The 22,567-nt window shown below is 38.5% G+C and overlaps 1 protein-coding gene across 2 annotated transcripts; it reads right to left on the bottom strand.

Annotated features, from left to right (window-relative positions):
- Positions 1–1,543: 1,543 nt before the first annotated feature.
- On the bottom strand, positions 1,544–20,814 carry CCDC14 (coiled-coil domain containing 14). Of its 2 annotated transcripts, none has more exons than XM_026708041.2 (13): positions 20,685–20,814; positions 16,622–16,677; positions 13,248–13,323; positions 11,774–11,846; positions 11,542–11,679; positions 10,788–11,027; positions 10,573–10,670; positions 9,000–9,582; positions 7,387–7,525; positions 5,979–6,058; positions 4,491–4,709; positions 4,264–4,396; positions 1,544–2,785 (listed from the first exon to the last, which is right to left on the bottom strand). In XM_026708041.2, the coding sequence occupies exons 1-13, from the start codon at positions 20,715–20,717 to the stop codon at positions 1,804–1,806; spliced, it is 2,850 nt and encodes a 949-aa protein (XP_026563826.1). In that variant the 5' UTR covers positions 20,718–20,814; the 3' UTR covers positions 1,544–1,803. The 2 variants fall into 2 exon arrangements, with proteins under 2 accessions (XP_026563826.1, XP_026563827.1); XM_026708042.2 differs by having other exon boundaries at positions 10,573–10,667; positions 20,685–20,804.
- Between the last annotated feature and the right edge of the window lie 1,753 nt (positions 20,815–22,567).

The raw sequence follows: 22,567 nt of genomic DNA, 5'->3' as shown, positions 1-22,567 counted from the left end.
TGGCTATCACATTAGTCCCTCCCACTCCCTGCATTTTCCCCACAATCCTGTGAGGTGAGTTGGGCTGAGAGCTTTCTTGCCTAAGAAAGCCTCCTGGCTTCTAGCCTGGTGCCTTAACCCCCAGACCAAACAGATTCTCAAAACACTCCTTTTTGTAAGGAATCTAGTAGATCAGTAGGCATGAGCATTCACTTCTTGGACTTCAGCAAAGCCTTTGACATGGTGCCTTCTAATGCTCTTTCACGTGACATATATCAACTTTCCCCCCCTCTGCTAAAACATGACCAGTGTGTGATGCATCCGGGCCATGGCTATGAGTTTGACACCCCTGGAATAGATACTATTGGGAGATGAACTCACTATTGACTAAATTACTAAACCCCAAAAGCAATCATTAACAGCTCTATTTAAGCTGCAGTGGAATTGCTGAATGGAATGCCATTGGGCTATCTTGTCCTCGGCTGTTCATTTTTATCAATCACTTGGAGTTAAGGGAATACTTATAAAGTCTGCAGATGACACAAAATTGGGAGGAGTGGTTGAAATTGTAAAAGATCTAAACAGTCTTGAATAGAGAGCTGATAGGAATAGGGTGGAAGCTATATAAAAGAAAAATGGGTATGAAAAATGTAAGGCACAAATATAGGAAGGAGCTATATTATGAAGGCAATCAGAGTGACTTTGTTGACTAGAAATTAAAATTAGCCAATAGTTTGATGCAGATGCTAAAATGATAAAAGCTGCATTAGCAGAAACATAAAGAGTCCAGTTTGCTGGAAGAAACTGTGTTGTGCTTTAATTCCACCCTCCAGAAACCGTGTCTGATCCTGAGCACCAGGGTTCAACCAGACGAAAAACTGGAGAAAATTCAGAGGGAGAGAGGTCTGGAAACCAAGCCATAGGAAGGGCAAAGGATTGGGGTGTTTTTTACCCTACAGAAAAATGACTAAAGGCAGATAAGATCCCTATCCCACTCATGTTGGAAGCACTGTTTAAGGTGCTTCTGGGTTGAAAGGATTAGCTGGTGACAAGGCAGATACGATTACAATCTTCAAATATTTTAAGGGTCACACAGAAGAGGGAAGGGACTTTATTGACTTTGAGGGTAGACCTAAAACCAACGAAGTAAAGTACAAGGAAAGATGTTCATAGTTGGATATCAGGAGGAGCATCTTGATAATACAAGCTTCAGTCAGTGGAAGAGGCTGCTACTTGACATAGTGAGTTGTCTTAGAAGTCTTCAGAGACAGATAATCTTCTTTTGAACAATTTGCAAAAAGCATCTGTAGAGAATCGTGCACAGAGTACCTGAGTATATGTGTATGCAAACATTTGTGGACTGGATGAAATATTTGGCCTCTCCCATCTCTGATTCTAAGCATATAAATATGCAAGAGGGCAGTAAGTATTTGCAAGCCTGCATTTAAGTTATGGGCCAAAATCTTATTAGCCAAATCAACAAGTTGTAAGATTAAAACTTCTCTATTATGACATCCATGGCAATATATTTCCAGTATGCATATTCTAGAAAGATATTACACACTTTTTGTTTGGCCTTTATCAATCATTCATGAAAGCCACTATTCCTTTAATAATACATTTCAAAGCAATCGTACATCTGTAAATATTAAAATTTGCAGATCCATTTGAAATTCGCCCTTGATTTATTTTATCAGTAAGTTTTCAGTGATGAAACAGCCTTTTAATTAACTGTTAATTTATCAGTAAGTTATTCACTGACGAAGTTTCAAAAGAATAAAAAAAGGTTACAAATCACCAAGCTTTTTAAAAAGTACATTTTCCCTAGTTATCCGGAACTACTGAGGTATTTTCAAAGTCTCCTTGTTTTTTCAAGCTGTTCTGCAATGTCTTTTGCAGTCTTGCTATGTTGGCATCCAAGGCTGCTAATCCATGCTTGAAGTCTTCTTCATCTCTGGATGTGAACGTTGAAAAGGAAGATATAGTCCACTCAGATTTTCCTGACATCCAGTCAAGAGTGGAAAAACTGGAGTCAGAAGCAGAAATTCCAGCGTGCTTCTGCCCATTTCCTTTTTGAGCATAACAATGTTTACCAGGCTGAAGTCTGCCTGGATTGTTCAAAATCACATTAGCAGACCCATTAGTTCTTTCTTCTGGCTGCATTTGGAGTCTCTCACTTTCCAGCTTCTCTATCCTCCCCAGAGTTTCAGATTTATTTTCAACAGTCATTTTTCGACCAAAGCTACCGTAGAATTTATCACCAATCTTGGTGTTGCTCAGCATCTCAACCTTGCTTGGCTGCTTAGAGTCATACTCCAGTTTGTGGGGAATCGAGTTCTGTTGTACGACTGTCTTCCTTTCAGCTGTCGTGACTGGTTTCTGAGATGGACTGCTACTCAGTGGAATGTAAATAGTCTCATCTAGCTCATGACCCTCTAAAGTGCTCAAGCAACTGGCTGCTTCTGCATCAAGCTTTTGGAAGGCAGGAAGATCTCTTGAAGCCACAGTTTCCCCTGTTACCACCTGACTCTCTCGGGCAGGATGCGCATCTGCCCTCACATCCAATACTTCCTTGGGCTCCTTCATCTCACTCTCACTTAAGAGGAGCTCCACGTTGGTTGGAACAGGATCCATTTCTAGTTTTTTTAGATAGTTTATTATGGAATCGCTTAGAGGGTATGCATTAGGCTGCAACTGTTTCTCGTGAATTTCCAGGAGAGCTTTCGATAAACTGCTGACTTGTCTTGGCTTCACCATATCCCCAGTGAGATCGGACAGTAGTTTTGACATACTCCCTTGAAGAGCCCTGTAAAGCACAGATGTCAAGACATGATGTCAAAACGAGACAAAGGTGTAAAGGCTTGAAAATCCAAGGCACAATCTTAGCAGCACTAATTGGGCTCACTTCTGAATAGATATGTATTCCAGTCAGGGTATAATCTGTCTGATACTTGAAGCATCAGGGTATCTAACTCTAAGTACATTCCACTGGGGAGAATGGGAAACCATTTTACAGCCAGAACTGCCCTTTTCTTTCTATTTCTCCCCCATTTCTAAGGGCTGGAGAAAATGTATTCAGAGATGCTCAGTTGGTGGTGGTACTGGTTCTCCAGCATTGTTTTGCTGCTACGTGGTATTGCAGTGCAAAAAATAGAATTTTGACAAAAATATTCTGAACCTTTTTGGAGCTAAAACACATGGGAAAATTTTCAGTCAATAATTTGTGGCTTTCCTGTAGAATGTGGGCCAGGAATTCTAGGGGCAAAAAACAGCAGGTAAAGGATTTATACTGCTTACAATTCCCCATCTTTCTCATAGAATGACAAATCATATATATATTAATCTATTTATTTATTTATAAAATTTATTTTGTATTTTGCCTCTCCTGTAGTAGCTCCTTATCTAACATCTTAAGCACCACACCACCCTTAGAGAATTACCTATGCTGATCTTCAAGAGAACAAAATAAGACTGAAATTTAAGGTGGACCAATATTAGAAAGAAGTTCATAAATTAATTTATAAACCACAGTTATGAAGACATGAAATGTTTGCTTTATAAAAAAGGTAAATATAAGATAATTTGGTCCTTTAATCACATTTGATTATTATCTCACTATCAGACATAATTAAAGACACCCTCCATTTAATACACATGCTTCCTTCAGCCTTTCTACTAGTCCTCTAGAATTGCTAATATTGTAACCTTTAGAATAGGCTTCATTAATATATCCCCAATGTTCGAGTCAAAATAAAGAACTGCATGCTGGGTAACTTCCAGAGAGGATTTTCCATCTAACTGGGGCTACAATGTGTATGTGAGAGCCTTGGAGTATTAAAACACCACTTGACAGCATTAAGTAATGTACCTCTATTGGAAATGAAATAAGGATTAAAATCCACAATGTAAATAGTATTAATATACATTATTATTACAAAAGTTTTCTTTTTTTCAATAAATCAGGTTTCAATTTCCTACATGAGTCACTGCCACCACCTTGTGGCTGACAATTATACTGAGAATTCATATATTAGTAAAATAAATAATATTTCCCATCCTCCATCAATAATTCTGCGACATTGTCCAAGTCTTTAGAATGTGAAATAAAGAAATCAAATATTATTCCATTTGGTAGCTTTTCCTTCCCCAAATCTAAATTTATTGAGGTTTTCAATGTTTTTTCAAAGATGCATTTCTCAATTTATTGTTCTAAATCTCCGGGGCACTGTACAATTTTGCTAAGTGATTTGAAACACTAAGAGAAATAAATAAGGTTAACAGTACCAGGTCAATTCACGCAGTCTATTCACTTCTGCATCTCGCTGACGCAATGTTATGCCCAAAATCTGCTTTTCTTTTTCAGCGGCTTCAAACTTGTACTGGTAAGTCTTCACATTGGTCAACATTTCATCTGCTTCTAGAATATATCAGAAACCAATGAGATTTAATTTCCATTATGAATGCACAAAGATTGGACCTGCCCTCCTCCCAAAGTTTGCCAACTTACATACCGATTTTGAGTTTGGTTGAGTCAATATCGTGCTGTTGTTTCTTTTCAAGAAGCTCTTGTTCTTTCTCTTGGATTTGTCTAGTTAGTCTTTTGTTTTCCTCTTTTTGGCTTTCTAGGATTTTAATGAATTCTTCATTTTTATCTTGCAACAACTCAATGCTTCTCATGGATTCATTCAACTGACCCTGCAACGTCATATTCAAAGACTGGAGGGACACAACTATGAGAGGAAAACATAATAGTTCTTTCAGATATACGGTCCATGGACAAATATTTCACTTGTTTAACTGAAAAAAAGAAGGCACTTTCTTCTAACCTCTGAGATGTGTTACTGTAGGGCTCTTAAATCTGCATGAAATACATTGCCCCAGCAACACACCTGACTCTAGACTTCTGGCATTTCAGAAGGCGGTGGCAATAATGGGCATTTATTGCCTGGGGTGGCACGTTTAGCAGTATGCGCCATGAATAATGAATTGCAGAATCTTTTATGGTTGACCATTTATAGCTGTATTTTATTGTTATGTTTCTCAGTAGATCACCTTGTGTTTTATGAGAGGGAGGCATTAGAACAGTATAAAATATTATGCAGCCAATATTTGATGCCTAATCTCTGGAAAGATACAATTTGCCAGTGACATTCAATACACGACAGTATGACAAGTGACAATCAACTACTCTTTTTGCTGTTTGCAGTGCAGCTGGCAGATATTCATATTCTGTATTACACTAGTAAAGTTTCTTGTCAAGGACTATAGTTACTCTGAAGGTAATTTATAAAAAGCTATTAGTAAATATTATTGCTTTGTTCGTGTACAAACACAAAGACGCTTTTAAACTGGTGAAGAATAAGGTCATACCTGCAGTCTCTTTTTATCTTCTCTAATCATCATACACCCATCCAAAACTCTGAAGAATACTTGCATTTACTTGAACTTGAATATCTCTCTCTATACAACCAATAACCAGAGTACAACCCAGTCCCAGTATGTTTGGCCAGCTGCACTCACAGTTAGACAAAAATAAATAAAGAATTCTTTGAGATCTCTGTGATTCATGTAAATTAGAAAAAACAGGTGGGGCCAGAGTGTTAACTCCATTCTCTTTCCAATGTGAAATATTTCATTCACCTCAAAATCTAGCCTTTGCTGAACCCTTAATAAAATATTTCCATCATCTTTGCAGAGAAAATACAATTATCACATTCGGAATCAAAATGCCAGTTATCCTTAAAATATGCCATCAGTGCTATTGGAGGCCACAAACATAATATGAGGATAAAAGTAGGAAAGAGAGAAGAGGAGACCCGTATATGATGTGTGGCTTTAATAGAACTAATATAATAACTAAGTACAGAGAAACACACAGAATCAGTCCATATTCCAGCAAATCACAACATTTCTAGAAATATGTCAAAATATTTCCAGTTCTCAGACGCCATTGAAAGTGAGTTTAATAAATACTTAAACATTTATACCTTGTTACTTACCTTCCAAGTTGCTATCCAGGCTACATTCCTTTTCAGCTCTGTTTTGTTCCTTCAGCCGTTGGTTCAAAATTCTCAGTTGTCTACAATAAAAGGCAGGGATTTTTTTTTAAAAAAAATACTTTCTTCATTAACAAATAGATTTGTTAGTTGGGTGCAACTTTAAAAATGCCCTCCCACCAGTGCTTTTTCCTCACTTTGACTGAAAAAAAGTAAAATCTGCCCATCCTGAGATAAACTTTCTTTCTCCAGAAATCACCTTTTTTGGGCAGAAAACTTCTATTGGGATAATTGGCCTGTTCATATTCAAATCCTACCTCCCATTTTCTAGTGTGGTTGCATAAAACTCTCCTAACCCACTTAAAGGGCTGGATCCAATTGAAATGGTCCACTTCTTCAGTCTGGAAGCGAACCAGTTCCTAACTTCTTGAGTCAAGAAAATCAATCCTGTTCTTGGTGGATGGAATCTCCTTGTGGCCTAAAATCCCTTTCTCCATCAGGTATATGTGTGGGTGTATAACTGAGAAAGTGGTTAAAGTCCAGCCACTGCAACAACCTTCTTTCCCACCAGACCACACTTTAAACCAAAGGCTTAAAAACCCTACTCCTTTACCACGTAGGGTCTATTTCAAGTCTCTTGAGAAAAGTAGAATAGACAATCCACTTGCAGATGGAGCATATTATTCTCCCAAATCTTGATACTCATTCTGCCGTCATCTTCAGATAGCTGTGACCCTGGTGTCTCCCCAGCCAGATTGCAACTCCCTCTAAATCTGACATGACTGGTGCTTGGATCCTCACTCATTCCACAATGTTCCCCAAAGTTGGGAATATTATGTTGGAAATAACCTCTTTGAAAGCAGCCCGATTGGCATTTACCCCCATCTTGCTCTCCTTCCATCTTCCTGAGCAGCTGGTGGATTATCCAATTGGGGCCTGAACTACTCTATCTCCGTATTCTTGTTACTTGTCTAGAAGGTTAAATTGCAGCAACTTGGGTGGTTCACTACAAGGATGACTCTGAACTGAGGACACATCTCAGTCACTGAATGCAATATTGCCACTTTTCTTCTCACCAGAATAATATATACAGTCAAACACCAAAGCCTCCCTCCCCTTTTATTACATATCTGCCATTGTCAGAATATGCCCTGGATTCAGCTTTATTCTGAGAAGAGAAGAGGAAATTCTGGGAGTAGCTTTGTTGCTCTGCTCAAGAAGATATGGATTCAGTCCAGATGTGATTTGATTTTCAATTTTTTTGAAGTGATCGACATCAGGCCAAAATAACAAGTATCTATATATTCAGAATCCCAACACAATGCTCACTGTATTATAATTAGATTAAATTTGGAATCTGGTGAACCACCGCTGTCGCCTTAAGTACAATGTTTTTCTCTTGTTTACTGACCTGCGCAACTGGGCGTTTTCACTTCTGAGAGGCTGAAGGGCAAGTGCTATTTCAGCTTGTACATTTGTATTCTCAGCAGCTACAGGAAAGAGTGACGTGGTGTCATCTATTTCATCTAGCACCCCTAACATTTCTGAATCTTCAGTGAGAGGAAAACAAGGAAAAATGTATTTTCAGATAGCCAAATAGCCATTCTTCAGAAAGTATTATTGTAGACAATCAAGTTTATCATCCTAATATGAATGGGCTGAGCAGGTTTCCAATGCATGATTCTTGGCATCTGTGTTAGGTTTCTCTATCAACTGCCATATAATATATGAAAAACAGGGACCACCCTTCAGATAGGTTGTTTTAAGATGAGGACCAAGAAATGTGACAGCTTTCCATTTATATAGCACTGACAGTTCTTATTTGAGGCTTCAACATTCCCTCACTGCCTTATACTTTTTATTTCAGAATGGTAAAAACAGCACAGAATTGTGGCTTCTTGAACAAAATGTAAGATTGGAAACATGACCCAACAAGACTAAAATCTCAAGTCTTTACTTCTATCATGATTTATTTTTGCAGACCATGCAACACCAATGGGAAAGTAAAGGTGCATTCAAAAGTGCAAAAGTTCAAAATCTTTATTTTGTCGATATAAAATTCTCATGGTAAATTTTGGCATTCATTAGTTTGCCCAGAGCAGGGCAAGATAGGAGCAAAGTTATTGTTTGTAATTGCCTATTTCCAATCATCACTAAGTCTTTAAAAATGCTGCAATTGTCCTATTTACTAGAAAGTGATTTATGATGGATGAATTTAAACAAGATTATTAAATCAATAAATAACCCACAATTATTTTGATAAGATTACAAGTAATTTCAAAATAAGGAAATCAAATGAGGGAAGTTAAACAGAAGCTTATTTTGCATTAACAGGTTTGTGTTTCTTGATGCAACAACATGAGATGGGTTGGGCTAAGGCTAAGCAGTCGCGATTGGCCTAAAGGCTTCCGTTTTGAGGATATACTTTAATTTGGATCTCCCTGATTTTAGTTCAACAACTTAACCATTATATTGGCTACTTTGCAGCAAAGCAAGATAAAAATGATCAAAGAATATGTTTAATCCAGCAGGATAACTTATCAAAAGATTCTGCTGTTTGATCAAAGTTTGTTTTGAGGTTATCGTATTTTCTACTCACATTAAACTGAGCACTTTTTCTGTGGTGAGTTGCTCCCATATGATGATAATAAATATCATTACCATCATTTTATCTCACCTTTATATAAGCAGTGAACATCCCTAATACAGGTATTCCTCAACTTACGACAATTGAGCCCTGTAGTCCTGTGTATTTTCTCCACAAGTACCCTGTGAGCTAGATTGAACTAAGGGAGAGGGAGAGACTGGCCCAAAGTCATCCAGCTGACTTTCATGCCGGGTTAGAACTCAGTCTCTCCTGGTTTCTAGGCCAGCACCTTAGCCATTACACCAAAGCACACAATATGAGCTTATCTTAAAACCATATCTAACCAAGTCAGCAAGTGACACTAGTAGGCCACCTCGGGACTGATCATATTCACAAGTGTTCCTCCCAGCAAATCATAATAAGAACAGTCATATTACCATGGTCAGTTAGCAAGGCCTTGAGCTCTGCCAAAAGATACTTCACAGTTTTCACTTTTTGGACTCTTTTCTGCAGGCTGTTTTTTTGAGGCTTTAAGATTTCTGTGCTGAAACTAGTTTGGCAGCTTGTCTCTCTCACAGGTGCCATATCAATGCCATCTAAGGCATCCTCTTCACTTAAAGTGCCTTCATTGTATTCTTCAGCTATCTCCGGTTCTTTGGAAATGAGTGGCTTGGATGGCACCGGATCAACATCTGGGCAATTTCTGATAGTCTCCTTCTGCTCACGCTCCCTTTCCCGTGTCTGCAACAGAGCCAGCTGTGCTTGAATGCATCTGATCAACTCTGCCTCATTAAACTGTTCTTTGTGGATTCCTTCTGACACGGCCTCTCTGCCAGGAGATGGAGCGAGGATGGCTGAGGATGGGAGGTTGCTTGGACCAGAGGGAGCCACCTGGGGTGGAGCAGAGCACAAAGCTGATGGTTGTGTCTGAGCCATAGAAGCAGAAGTCCTGAAGCCTTTGGCTACAAGGGCCGGCCCCATTCGTGAGACGCACTGGCTGCAGGTGTCCATGGGAAGGCCCTGTGACAAGCATACATACACAAGCAATGTTCTGCCATGCTGAAATATATTGAACTTATATACTTGTAAGTTAATTACAATTCAAATTACATTAATTTACAATTAATTGCAATTTTAAAAGGGAATGGAGTGTAAGATTTTCCATACCTTAAGCACCTATTGTATGAGCAAACAAGTTGATATTAAACAATATGACAACAATCCAATACCAGAGAATAATGCTTGCTTGGAGACAGACTTCTTTAGTAACTAATTAAACTTGGTAACGTCCAACAGTAGAAATGGCAAATATGTATGGGAATTTCAGTACTGTTGCAAATTAGAGAGAACTTTGAAAAATGCTGCTTCTTCTACGCTAGCATGACATATCTTTTACTTTTGTATACAACAAAGAAAACAACAATGACTTGATTTTTGTCACCAGGGCAAAAATAGATGACATGGAATAGAGAAAATTGGAATATGCAAGTGTTTGGATTTTTAAAACAGTTTTGCTACCTCTCCCCATTTCCTTCAATTGTAATGATCAGAACTGAAGTGGCAAGAGAAATTTTAGAAGAGGTAACCAGCAAATTCAATTTGCACATATTTGAGAAGTTGCAGAATTTAGACAAACTGGGGGAAGGGGGAACAAACATTCAGGAACAAATTAATAAATACAAAGGGCCTCAAAACAACTTGAGTATTGGGAACAGCTGGATTTCTGCTTAAGAACACAGCGTGTTGAATTTAAAATAAAATGTATCCGTTGCTTCTCCTCTGAAGGTTCTAAAGATACAGTATCTGTTCAACTTGTGGACGAAAGCCAAAAGGAATTGAAGTTCAAGCGCCTTTTTTCTTTACCCATCCCAAATCCAATCACAAGTTCAGTCATGACTAGTGTGCATTGTTTTACAACAGTTCTATTTTAACATTTTGCTTTTAGCAACGTGTTTAGGATAAAACAGGGAAAGACAAATCTACAAACACTTACACTACTTCACTACTTACAGGGTGAACAACAGAAGGATTAACTGCCTGCTGTGGGGATAGTGCTGGTGTGGAAGTAGGTAGATGGCCGTTGAATGCTGTAGCAGGTTGATATGCTGCTAAAAGGAGGACAAGCACCAAACAATTAACAACACTATGATTAATTTTTGAACAAATGAACAAATTTTTGAACAAATGAACGAGCATAACGACAGCCAAACTGCTTTCACGCTTACCCTCTTCAGGAATGAAGGAAAGTGGGACATCAGGACTATCACTGGATTTCACTGGAGGATGGATATTCAACATTTGGGACTGTGCATGCTCACACAATTTCTGGTGCATTACAGGAGAATTCTGAGTGCAAGGTCCATGAATCGATTTAACAAAAAAGGCTTGTTTCGTGCTTAGAGGAGTTATGTTTTTTTCATCTGCAGTTTCATTACCTGAAACTACCTTTCTATTTAACCCAGATGCTACAAAAAACAGAATGGAAAATGCTTAGCTTGTTAATATCTTTAATATTATCCAGATGCAGAACTAATTGTTTGGATTTGAGAATCTTGCTGTTGCAAGTTTTTTTTAATAAATGCAGCTATGGATTTGTAGCTATGGTAAAAAAGCTTGAAATAACATGTTTATATTCATGTAACATTAGCTATATTCTTAAGCAGAAACCATCATTATTTTTAGTAAGACATAGACCAAGAATTATGACTGTTATATAGTGATTTACATCTAGCGTAACATTCTCACTTAACCCCTTCCGATAAATATGAAACATATGCAGTTGGTGGATGAAGGCACACATTCATGAAACAAATCTATTGAGTATTTTCAATGGTATGTTATCTATAGAGAAAACCAGACATTCAGGTTTTGGGGGCAAAAATTACATCCTATAACTATTATGTAATTGAAGCAGAATGATGAATGAATGAGATAAATGCATGGTTTAAAAAAAATTAAATTTAAAGAAAAAGTGCATACCTGTTTCTTTTTGCACATTTGCTGAAAGGGTTTTTTTCTTTACACCTCGCTTTTTAGCAGCACCCATTTTATTCAGCAAAGGTCTGGGAGCTGCTCTGAAAGTAGTTTTCACTGCTTTTTGAGAGCTGCCCGCCATGCCTAGCATCATTTGAAAAAAAAAAAACCATTTAAGCCACAAGATAAGCTATCAAGGATATGAACTTTATATTCAAATAATGAAAAGAATTGTTACCTTGGGACTCGTTCTGAAGAATATCCCTTAGCAAAGATGCACAGCGATCAAGGCCATGATGAATATTTGCAACCTCAGAAAAGATATTAAGAAGATTACAAAAGGCAGCTTCTAGCATAAGAAGCAAGCTCATTAATTTACCTTTATTCTCAAAGTTAGTGAATATTCTAGCAATGAAAACATTCCTCCATTAAATTATTTGAGTTCCAGGATCTGACTTTGATGAAACTTCAAACTGTTTATAGTATTCAGTAAGGGAAAGTGATAGGAAAAAAGAGCCAGACAAAGAATATTCATTTCTGGATGACTATAATTCCTGTTGGCATGATTCTTTTATTTAGAGAGAATCCAATTGTATGGTTGAAATCAAATGTTTAAAATTATGCAATCTAGAAAAGGGACACATAAATATTGTGTACTAGACAAAATTTTTGTTCAATACACATGCACTAAACAAAAAAATTCAAAATTCCTTTTAACACATGCATGGGTATCGTATACAAACAACTCTTCATGGTATTCTCAGAGATTTTTGCCAAAATCCAAATTCAAAAAACATTAATACTCTTTCTATCCTACTTCTAATTTTCACTTTTCATAAAGCACATATGTTGCAGAAACAAAAAGAGTGGATGCAACCATATCTCATTCCTTTGCTGACCTGTTTCACCCTGCTGGCTCCAGACTATGGCTCCCTGTCCTGTGTACTGGCAGTCCTCAATGTATGACCACAATTGAGCCGCAAACATATGTTGTTAAGTGAAAAATTTGTTAAGTGAGTTTTGCCCTATTCTACGACTTTTCTTGCCACATTTGTTAAACAAATCACCGCAGTTAAGTTAGTAACACAGTTGTTAAGTGAATCCTGCTTCCCCCTTAACTTTGCTTCTCAGAGGGTTGCAAAAGGTGATCATATGACTCTGCAACCATCACAAATGGGAATCAGTTGTCAAGCATCCCAATGTAAATGACCAGAGGGATGCTACAATAGTCATAAATGTGAAAAATGGTTATAAGTCACTTTTTTCAATGCCGTTGTCACCTTGAATGGTCACTAAAGGAACTGTTTTAAGTTGAGGACTACCTGTATAGACTTCATATGAGGAAATGAGATGCTCTGGAACTCCTGTTTTCTGAAAGGACATTCCACAGCTTGACTCAGTTGATGCATTCAAAGGTCTTTCTAAAGTCAGGGAAGCACATGCTAACTTCTTTTTGGTATATCTCATTATCAACTGTGAATCAGCAGTACCTCATGTTCCCTGACCTTTTCTAAAACCAGCTCGAACATCTGACATTCCCCTTTCCATGTAAACTCTAATTTGCATTGGACAAATACAAATATTACTTTTAATTAAACCGTTTAATTAATGTACATATATGATAGACTGTACGTCTTATAAAATATAACATAGATGAAAAGGTTGCAAACAAAAGTCTCAGGGTAGATTTTTGCATCACATTCTCTTTTTACCTGATCCTCTGAATCTGTGGAATACAGGGAATAGCCAGCATCAGACTCTGCATATGCTACTTTTTTTGGAGCAATCCTGAAAGACAGAAATGATATCCCGATAAACTGTTCAACAGGCTACAAAACAATAATTTGTAATTATTATAGAGAACCAGCTCGATCTAGGCTAGACAGTGGGAGCCCGGGAGTTCAAGTCCCACTTTAACCATGAAAGCTGGTGGGGTGATTTGGGGCCACTCATTTTCTCTCAGCCCAACACATCTCACAGTGCTATTGTTGTGGGGAAAATAGGAGGAGGAAGGTGCATTTGATATGTTTGCCACCTCATGTTCTTTCTAAAAATACCGTATTTCCCCATGTATAAGCCACCCCCTTTTTCCAAAATTTTCAAGCCCAAAAAGTAGGGGGGTGGCATATACAAAGCAGGTACACTTTTTATACGTGAAAAATGCATAAAATAATAAAGTAGGAATAAACTGGTTTTCCAGCAGTATGCTATACTTTTTTGTAAAAATTGTAAGTGATGATACGATTACGAGTGTGAGTACGCGATAGAAATGCATACGCTAGGCAACGGCCTGAATGCTTCGTTCCTACTCTCGTTCCGATGCGTAGATTGCTAGCGTCGCCCGCACCGCTTCGACGCCATGACCGGTTGTAGATCTAGACGTCGCGGACGCACTTTCATCTGAAGCTTTTTCGCGTCTGTCGTCGCCCGTACGGACGCCGCCCGGGCTTGGCGGCGACCGTCCAGTCGACCTGCCGGCGATCGCGGGGCAGACGGTGTTGCAGCACCGCTGCTTTTTTTTCGTGCGACTTGCAAGATTGTACACAGTATTCGTTACTGTGTTATTTTGAAATTCTAAAATGGCTGAAAAATGAAGAGACAAGCCTACACTGCAAGCTTTAAGTTAAAAGTCATTAAGTTTGCCAAAGAATTTGGTAATCATGCAGCTGAGCGGGAATTTGGACCTCCACCAGATCGGAGGGCAATCATCAGATGGAGAAAGCAGGAAGAGAAACTTCGAAAAATGCCAAGGATGAAAAAGGCATGTCGTGGAAAGTCTGCCAAGTGGCCACATTTGGAGAAGGAATTGAAAACATGGATAGTTGAGCAACGTCAACATGGTGTAGTTATTACAACCAAGATGATTTTGCAAGAAGCCAAAAGAATAGCAAGAGAAAAAGAAGTTGAAAACTTTACTGGTTCAGCAAATTGGTGTTATCGCTTCATGAAGAGAGAGAAGCTGTCAATGAGGACTCGCACCAGACTTGCTCAAAGAATGCCTGAAGATTATGAAGCAAAAATAGTGGAGTTTCATAAGTTCATCATCAACCTTAGAAAGCACTGGAATTACGATGTTTCTCAAATTTATAATATGGATGAAACTCCAGTCACATTTGACTGTCCAAGCAACAGAACAGTCAATCTGAAAGGTGCCAAGACAGTTTCCATAAAGACAACTGGAAATGAGAAGAACAGATACACTGTCGTCTTGGGTTGTGCTGCTGATGGAACCAAGCTAAATCCAATGTTGATTTTTAAGAGGAAGACTTTCCCTAAAGAAGAAATTCACAACAGAATACTTCTTCACATGCATGAGAAAGGCTGGATGAATACTGATGGTATGCAAATTTGGTTCAAGAAGATATTTGGATGCCGACCAGGAGCTCTGCTTAAGAAACCGGCTTTGCTTGTCTTCGATTCCTTCAGGGGACACTTGACTGAGGATGTTAAGAAGATTGCCGAGACTATGAAAACCCAACTTGCGGTTATTCCAGGTGGCCTGACTTGTCAGCTTCAGCCCCTTGATGTTTCCATTAATAAAGCTTTTAAGGTGGCACTACGAGAAGAATGGAACCACTACATGATGACGACAGCAGGAGACAATCTTACCAAAACTGGTCGACTGAAGAAACCATCAATTGGAGAAGTTTCGAAGTGGGTAAAGAAGGCTTGGGACAGTGTGAAGATCGAGATCATTGTCAAAGCCTTTAAAAAATGTGGAATATCTAATTCTCTTGATGGTTCAGAAGATCATTTGATATATGAAGATGACGATGAAGATGACACAGAGGAAGAAGAAGAACTGTTAGCTAAATTAGATGCCAATAATATTGAAGAAGACGTGGAATGTGATGGAGCAGATAGTGATGATGAGTGTATGAGTGATTATTATGAATCTTGAATTTTGTTTCTTTGTAAATTTTCTTTCTTCATAACTTGTTTCTCTAATAAAATATTTTTTTCAAAACTTCACAGTCCAAAAATTGGGGGGTTGGCTTATACAAAGGGGGTGCTTATACATGGGGAAATACGGTAATAAAGGTGGGACTTAAATAAATAAAATAATGTCAACATTTATTATTAGGAAATTAGACATACTAAAATTCAAATGCAGAAGAAGCTCTGTAAGCAATTATATTAAAACTATAGTCTGAAGGTACTGTAACATTTTCAAGCGTACTACATTGTATAAGCATACTACATTGTGTACAACATCAGGCTTATCAAGAAGAGGACTATCTATAGCAGATGGATTTTCTGGATAGTTCAGAATCTTGAAAGGTACAGGTTTTATGGACATAGGAGACTTAACAGTCTTCTCCAGTTTAGTGCCCTGCTCTCAATATACAGTATATTGATTGCATCTTTGCCAGTGTCAGTATAGCTAGAGAGCCTAAAATTGAGCAAGGCTCCTACAGTTCTTTATCACTTGTATCACTTGGATGATGGGGTGAAAGATATTTTGTTAACGAATCTTAAGCATTTTAAATGCCTTGTTAACTACAAAACTGGGATTTTTTGTTAGATAATAGGAACGATATCAGTGGCAAGCCTGGGGAAGTTAACAGTCCTTGAAATACTGTTGGATTTCATTCTAGTGTTTTAATCTAACACAGCCAATGATCAGGACACATAAGTATCGCTTCATCTCTGACTTGGAAGAATACTAACAATTAGCTGCTTTACATGTCAATGATAATGTTGCTATATACTAATGAAGATTGTTGGTAAAGACTCCTGTGCATTCCTTGGACAGCAAAAGTGACAAATAAACAAGTACTGGAGCATATAAAACCAGACACACTCCTGGAAGGAAACATCACAAAATTTCACCTTACTTATTTCGGCTATGTCATGCCATCAAATTTACTAGAAAGGGCAGTTAGGCTTGGAATGGTCAGCGAGTTCACTGAAAACCAGGATGGCTAGACACCATCAAAGCTGTCATTAGCCAGAGCATAAAAAAAAATTGAAAGAGCCATACAAGATTGGAAAATGCGGAGAGAGCTGATCCACAGAATTGCCAAGAATTGGATGATTGAACAAATAGCATCATTATCATCATAATTAATGAAGATATCCTTACTGTTTTTTCCTGTTTGTCAGTTTAGTTGATCCTGTCAATCTTCCTGAAGTCAATGCCTGTTGATTGTATGAGAAATGACTCATTTTCACATACATTTTCCAACAAGTCCATCACATCTGGTTTGCCAAGAATGGCATATTTGTTTACAATAGCATAGTTATTTAAAATAAATATTTTATGAAGGAAAAATTATATGTCAGCATAGTAAATAATTAAAAATGCATGGGTTTAGAGTGAAACATATGACAGTAATGCAAAGTAACCTCTAAACACAACAATCTGTAGCAATTCAGCGTCTCTGAATATTTATAAATATGGGCTAACTTAATTCACTTCTTAAGAGGGGATGAATTTAAAACAAGTTTTTCATTTTAAATTAACATATTTTCACAAACAGTATGAATAATAATATTTTGAATAATAGATAACACATATGAATTGGCAACCAAATTCCATTAACTACTCTATACTACAACAAGAAATGTGAAGTCCTGGGGTAGGAGGAGAGGCAAAACAAAACAAAACAAGCAATGTGGTAAGCTTTTCCTGAAACTTTCCGGGCCTTCATATTTTTCAGCCTCAAAAAACAACTATGCAATTTCTGATTGTACAACTAACTTAAGTGATTGAGCTTGCAGTTTTCAGAATGTGCGCTTGTACCTACAGTGATCTTCATATTAGATAAATATGAAATTACCCAGAAAGGGCATGGTTACACAGATGGTATTAACAACACCTGCAATTATCCAACAGATGTGAGGATGAAAGGCAGCTGGAAAGGATTATACTGTGTTTTTTAACATTGGCAACTCATGATTTGAATGTAGATAAACAACACTTATTTTAGGTAGTTGAAATCATAAGTAGCATGAACAGTGCTATTTAGTGTTTCAACAAGTGGGAAGTATAATGGAATGTACTACTACCTACTACCCTTTAAAAAGCTGTTTCTATCTTTAGTATTGATAGACTTAAGGATCCTGGATGAAATATACTTCAGGTTGTCCAAATGTTTCTCAGAGCTGGCCCTTTGTGAATACATGAATAAAATGTGATACAAATGTAAGATTATTTTTATATATGAACAGTGGTTTTAGAGAAGACTAAAGCAAATCTATAGAGCTTTTTAAAGTTGTAATTGTTTTGATATTTTTTTAACTTTTTGATCAGTCACCTTATTGGTGAAAGGAGTGGCTTATAAATTTAATAAATAAAGTCAAACTTAATGAAGTTATATGCTTCTGCAAGAGCTGGATGCTTTTGTCAGGATGCTAATGTCATGCCACAAAAGTGCCACTTTTGTATAACTGTATCATATCATATCGTGGACAAAAAGAGCAGAATCACAATGTCATGGCTTTGTTGTTATCCTGCCTCCCTTAACCTAATCTCCAATGTGATAAATATAATGGTTAAAGGGTCAAGAATCCACCCTCAACCCAGCAAGGTTACTAAGGACTTGGGAGTAGTCTGTCTCTTTCTGATCTCACAGGATGGTTGGGGGGTCCCTGTATAAAGTGGTCTGACCTACTGGTACCACTTCTGTGTTTGTCTGAATGGCCTTTCTCTGCTCCCCTCATTGTAGACACTGGAGATCAACACAGTTGTAGATTTTATTTTCTTTCTTATCAGAAAGAAAATCTTGAGATCCAACCAAAGGCAAATGCCACATACTTAAAAGAATCTTGAGTCCAACAATTTGCTTCCAACTGGTAAAATTTCACTATCCTGTCCAAAAAAATCACTCCTGGTTCTTGCATTGTCTTCACTTCAGCAACACAATGTTGCTGATATTACAACAGGCGGAGTCAGAACTTTCAGTTTCTTAAACTTAAAATTAAATTGACTAGTGTGTGTGTCTGGAGTGAGGGATTAACCTCACTCCAGACAAACATACTAGTCAATTTAATTTTGTATGCCGCACATCTCATTATTGAAGCCATCCTGAGTGGCTTACAAAATGAATATGCCTTATTTTTACCATTATTATTATTATTACTACTACTATTAAAAAGGTGTTGAATCCAGGCTTCTTCCTCCTCAAAAGAGATACTTCCTGTTGCAAGAAATCTAAGTCTGCATCTCACTCTAAATCCTTTAGAGTTTTGTGTCAAATTATTTACTGACTGTATTACTATTCTTCTTCTCATCCTTCCTACTACCTATCTCTTCCCACTTATGACTATAACCGTATTGCTTGTAATCTTTACAATTTATATTGTTTTGTTTCCTAGTATGATTTGATTACTTAATAAGTAACCTATGATTATCACTGTTGTACCTTATGATTCTTGATGAATAAATGTATTTTATTTTTTCTTTGAGAGTATATGCACCAAAGACAAATTCCTTATGTGTCCAATCACACTTCGCCAATAAAGAATTCTATCTATTTATTTATCTTAAGGAGTTGCTTTTCAATCCTGTTCTTAAGTGCCATACCAAAAATGCATTGCACATCCCATTCAGAGAGTTCACTGTTGCTATTTCGGTGGATTACTGTTCTTTCTCAACAAATAGAATAGAATAGAGCTGGATGGGACCTTGGAAGTCTTAATAGTCCAATCCCCTGCTCAATCAGAAAATCCTATTCCATTTCAGACAAGTGAGTGTCCAGTCTCTTATTAAAAACCTCAAGTGATGGAGGTTTTTGGAGACAAGTGGGTTAATTCAGTGGTCGCCAACTGGTGGGCCGCAAGAAAATTTTGGTGGGCCAAAGAGAAATCTCACTCCCAGAGCAATTAATCCAGGCTGTGCAGAAACACAAGGCTGTGCCACCCACATGGCCCATGGGAACTGTCCCCGCCCACTCACTCCTTACCTGGCAAACTTGCCTGTTAAATTGCTATTTTTCCTTTTTCTGACCATCATCTGTTCTGCTGTGCCAGGAGATTTAGATTAGCTAGGAAGCAGGAAATGGTTGGATTTCTTGCTTTATAGCTAGTCTTTAGGTCTTCAGCTCTGCTTTTAAGGACTGAAGGTTCTGTTATTCAATGCAGACTCACGGCAAGCAAATTTGAGACTGGGCTAGCCAATGGCAGATAGATAGATCACTAAATGAATCTGTGATTCTGTGAGCAACTCAATCTGCCTACCTGCTTGCTTTGCCTGATTTTGAATAAAAGTTGCTCTTTTTTTGTAAAAAATTCAATATTTATATAAATATTTATAATATTTACATACAGCCAGTCACATGACCACCAAGCCACAGCCACAAATTAGGCCACACCCACAGAACCGGTTAGTGGTCCCTGGGATTTAAAATTATGAGTTTGGTGGTCCCTGAGGTCCAAAAGGTTGGCGACCCCTGGGTTCATTGTTCTCACTGTTAGGAAGTTTCTTGTTCTAGGTTATATCTCTCCTTGATTAGTTTCCATCCATTGTTTCTTGTCTTACCTTCTTGTCTGACCGCCTCTTCTTTGTGGCAGCCCCTTAAGATACTAGTTCTTCTTTTAATTAAACTGGACATTTCTATCTCTATCTCTACCCATCTATCTACAACTAGATATGCACATTTTAATCACACCTAAGGATAAGGACAACACAAGAAGACCTCCAAGTTCCCTTCTATATATTCTTACATATATTACAGAATAGAGTCAGAAGGGACCTTGCAGGTCTTCTAGTCCAGCCCCCTACTCAAGTAGGAGACCCTAAAGCATTTGAGATAAGTGGCTGTTCAATCTCTTCTTAAAAACGTCCAGTGGTAAAGCACCCGCAAACTTCTGAAGGGAAGCTGTTCCACTGGTTAATTGTCCTGTTAGAAAGTTTCTCCTTAATTCCAGGTTGCTTCTCTCTTTGACTAGTTTCCAAGCCGTTGTTTCTTGTCCTGCTTTCTGATGCTTTGGAGAATAATGTGACCCTCATTTCTTTTTGTGGCTGCCCTTCAAGGATTGGCAAACCCGCCACCCTTTCTGCAACCAAAGGCGGGGGGGAACTAAAGCAAAATATGTCTTGCGCTTATTTCCTTGCACTCAGTGGAATCTTCAACCACACTTCTCCCCCGCCCCCCCCAAAACGGGTTTATTCTTCCCTGCACTCCTCGAGTAAAGACGCTTTTTACCTTGTGGTGCTTCAAGCAGCCCGGCCTCGCCATCCTCGCTCTTGGTTGTGGTGTGGAGGGGGAAGAGAGAGTGATCCCGCCAGCTCGCGCCGCGTCCCTAGACACGATTGGCAGCCCCAACGGCTCTTCGGGTGGGGAAGGGCCTGAGGTAGGCTCCGCCCATTCCCCCCCATCGTCATTACGAGGCGGCGGCCGTCGGAGCGGGAACGGAGCGAGTGGGCGGGGAAATGGGATTACGCCTGCCGCTTATTGGTGGGAAACCGCGGTGACGTTGGGCCAATAGAAGCAGCGGTGCGCAAACTCGGTGTGGCTTAATTGAATTTCTTCGCGGGTTCTGGGCGATTCCGATTGAGGCGTTGGTGTGTTCGTCCTGTATATCAGGGATCTCCAACCTTGGCAACTTTAAGACTAGCGGACTTCAACTCCCAGAGTTCCTCAGCCAGCAAACCAACTCTGGGAGTTGAAGTCCGCTAGTCTTAAAGTTGCCAAGGTTGGAGACCCCTGCTGTGTATGAATGCATACGAATTGTTCGGCTGTGTATATGGATGGCTCTTGCTGTTCAAAGGAGTGCTGTTATGTACAGCCGCAATGGATTCGTATGTGTCTAATGAAAAACTATAGAAGTTCAACTATAAAAGTAATGCACTGAATTGGCTGCAAAGCTATGGGGGTGCGAAATTTTAGGAATGAATTCAGTCGAGCTGCTTCTGCAGAGGGAACTAAAGTTCAGCATATGAACGTGCTGTTTTCCTTTAAAGTGCCGGGACGTTGTTAATCCTTTGCCAAAAGATACATTAGTTTGTTGCCCAAAGTCGGGTTCTGTTCCTGTATGCAATGAAATTTCATTTTAATGTATGTCGATTAGTGTACATTCAAAGTGACAAAGTTAGTCTAAAGGTGGGTTCATACGTTTCAAAGTGCTTCCCCTTAGATAAATCCAGAAAACGATTCTTTCCAGTATGTAAAATAGAGTGGTTTTGCTAATACTGAAACACACCCGAAGAATATTTCTATTCTATTCTTATTTCTTAAGAATATTTTTACATTTTTTAAAAAATTAAATTGTCCGAGAATATTTTTCTTAATGTTTAAACCTAAGCTTTTTGGCAGAAAGTATGGAACAAAACAATGTGTTCAAAAGTTGAATGTGCCCTCAAATCAAGCTTGATGCCTAGCGATGATATCCATGTGGATTCTTTGACAGCATTGGGAAACTATTTTGCCACTGCCATTTTGAGGGATATTTTGTTCAACTTCCCAACAATGCTGGAATTCCCCATCTAAATATAAGCAGTGTTTACTAATGCTGAACTTCTGAGATAGATCACAGGCAGAGTGTTAAAATAAATACTGTAGAGGTAGGTGGCAGTAGCAGCAGTTCTTGAAAGGTTAAGCAGGTCAGATCTGGTAAGCCTATAAATGGGTAAACCCCTCGCAATGGGGCTGTAGTGTACAAAGCTGAAAAAAAAAAACATTTTGGAACAATGTAGTGGTAAAGCACATCTGAACTGTAGGGATGTGTCCATGAAGTCACTAGGAATTAAGCTTGATGGGATTTTGCTTTTTGCAGAAGAATCTCTTTCCTTTCATTAAGAGCCAAGGTGGTACGGTGGTTAGAATGCAGTACTGCAGCCTGCCTGAAAATTGGCAGTTCGATTCTCACTGGCTCATCCTTCCATCCTTCTGAGGTCGGTAAAATGGAGACCCAGATTGTTGGGGGCAAAATGCTGACTCTGCAAACTGCTTAGAGAGGGCTGTAAAGCACTATGAAGCAGTATATAAGTCTTACGTGCTATTGCTAGTGCTATTATTGACTTCCTGTTACTAGCACACCCTGGAAACTGATCAGGCATCGCCAGGAGCACAAATGTGTATGGTTTAGC

The sequence above is a fragment of the Pseudonaja textilis genome, chromosome 1 (assembly GCF_049901715.1).
Source record: "Pseudonaja textilis isolate UNSWEBS1 chromosome 1, rPseTex1.2, whole genome shotgun sequence".
In the NCBI taxonomy this organism is placed as follows: Eukaryota; Metazoa; Chordata; class Lepidosauria; order Squamata; family Elapidae; genus Pseudonaja; species Pseudonaja textilis.
This window is presented reverse-complemented; position numbering and strand designations above follow the sequence as displayed.

Bases quoted from the DNA above. Each gene is read 5' to 3' on its own strand.
- CCDC14 (XM_026708041.2), bottom strand. From the start codon at position 20,717: ATGGCGAGGCCGGGCTGCTTGAAGCACCACAAG. The intron at 16,678-20,684 runs GTAAAAAGCGTC...TACAATCAACAG, and splicing joins GCTGCTTGAAGCACCACAAG to GCATTGACTTCAGGAAGATT. The intron at 2,786-4,263 runs GTACTGTTAACC...TGTGCTTTACAG, and splicing joins AGACTGCGTGAATTGACCTG to GGCTCTTCAAGGGAGTATGT.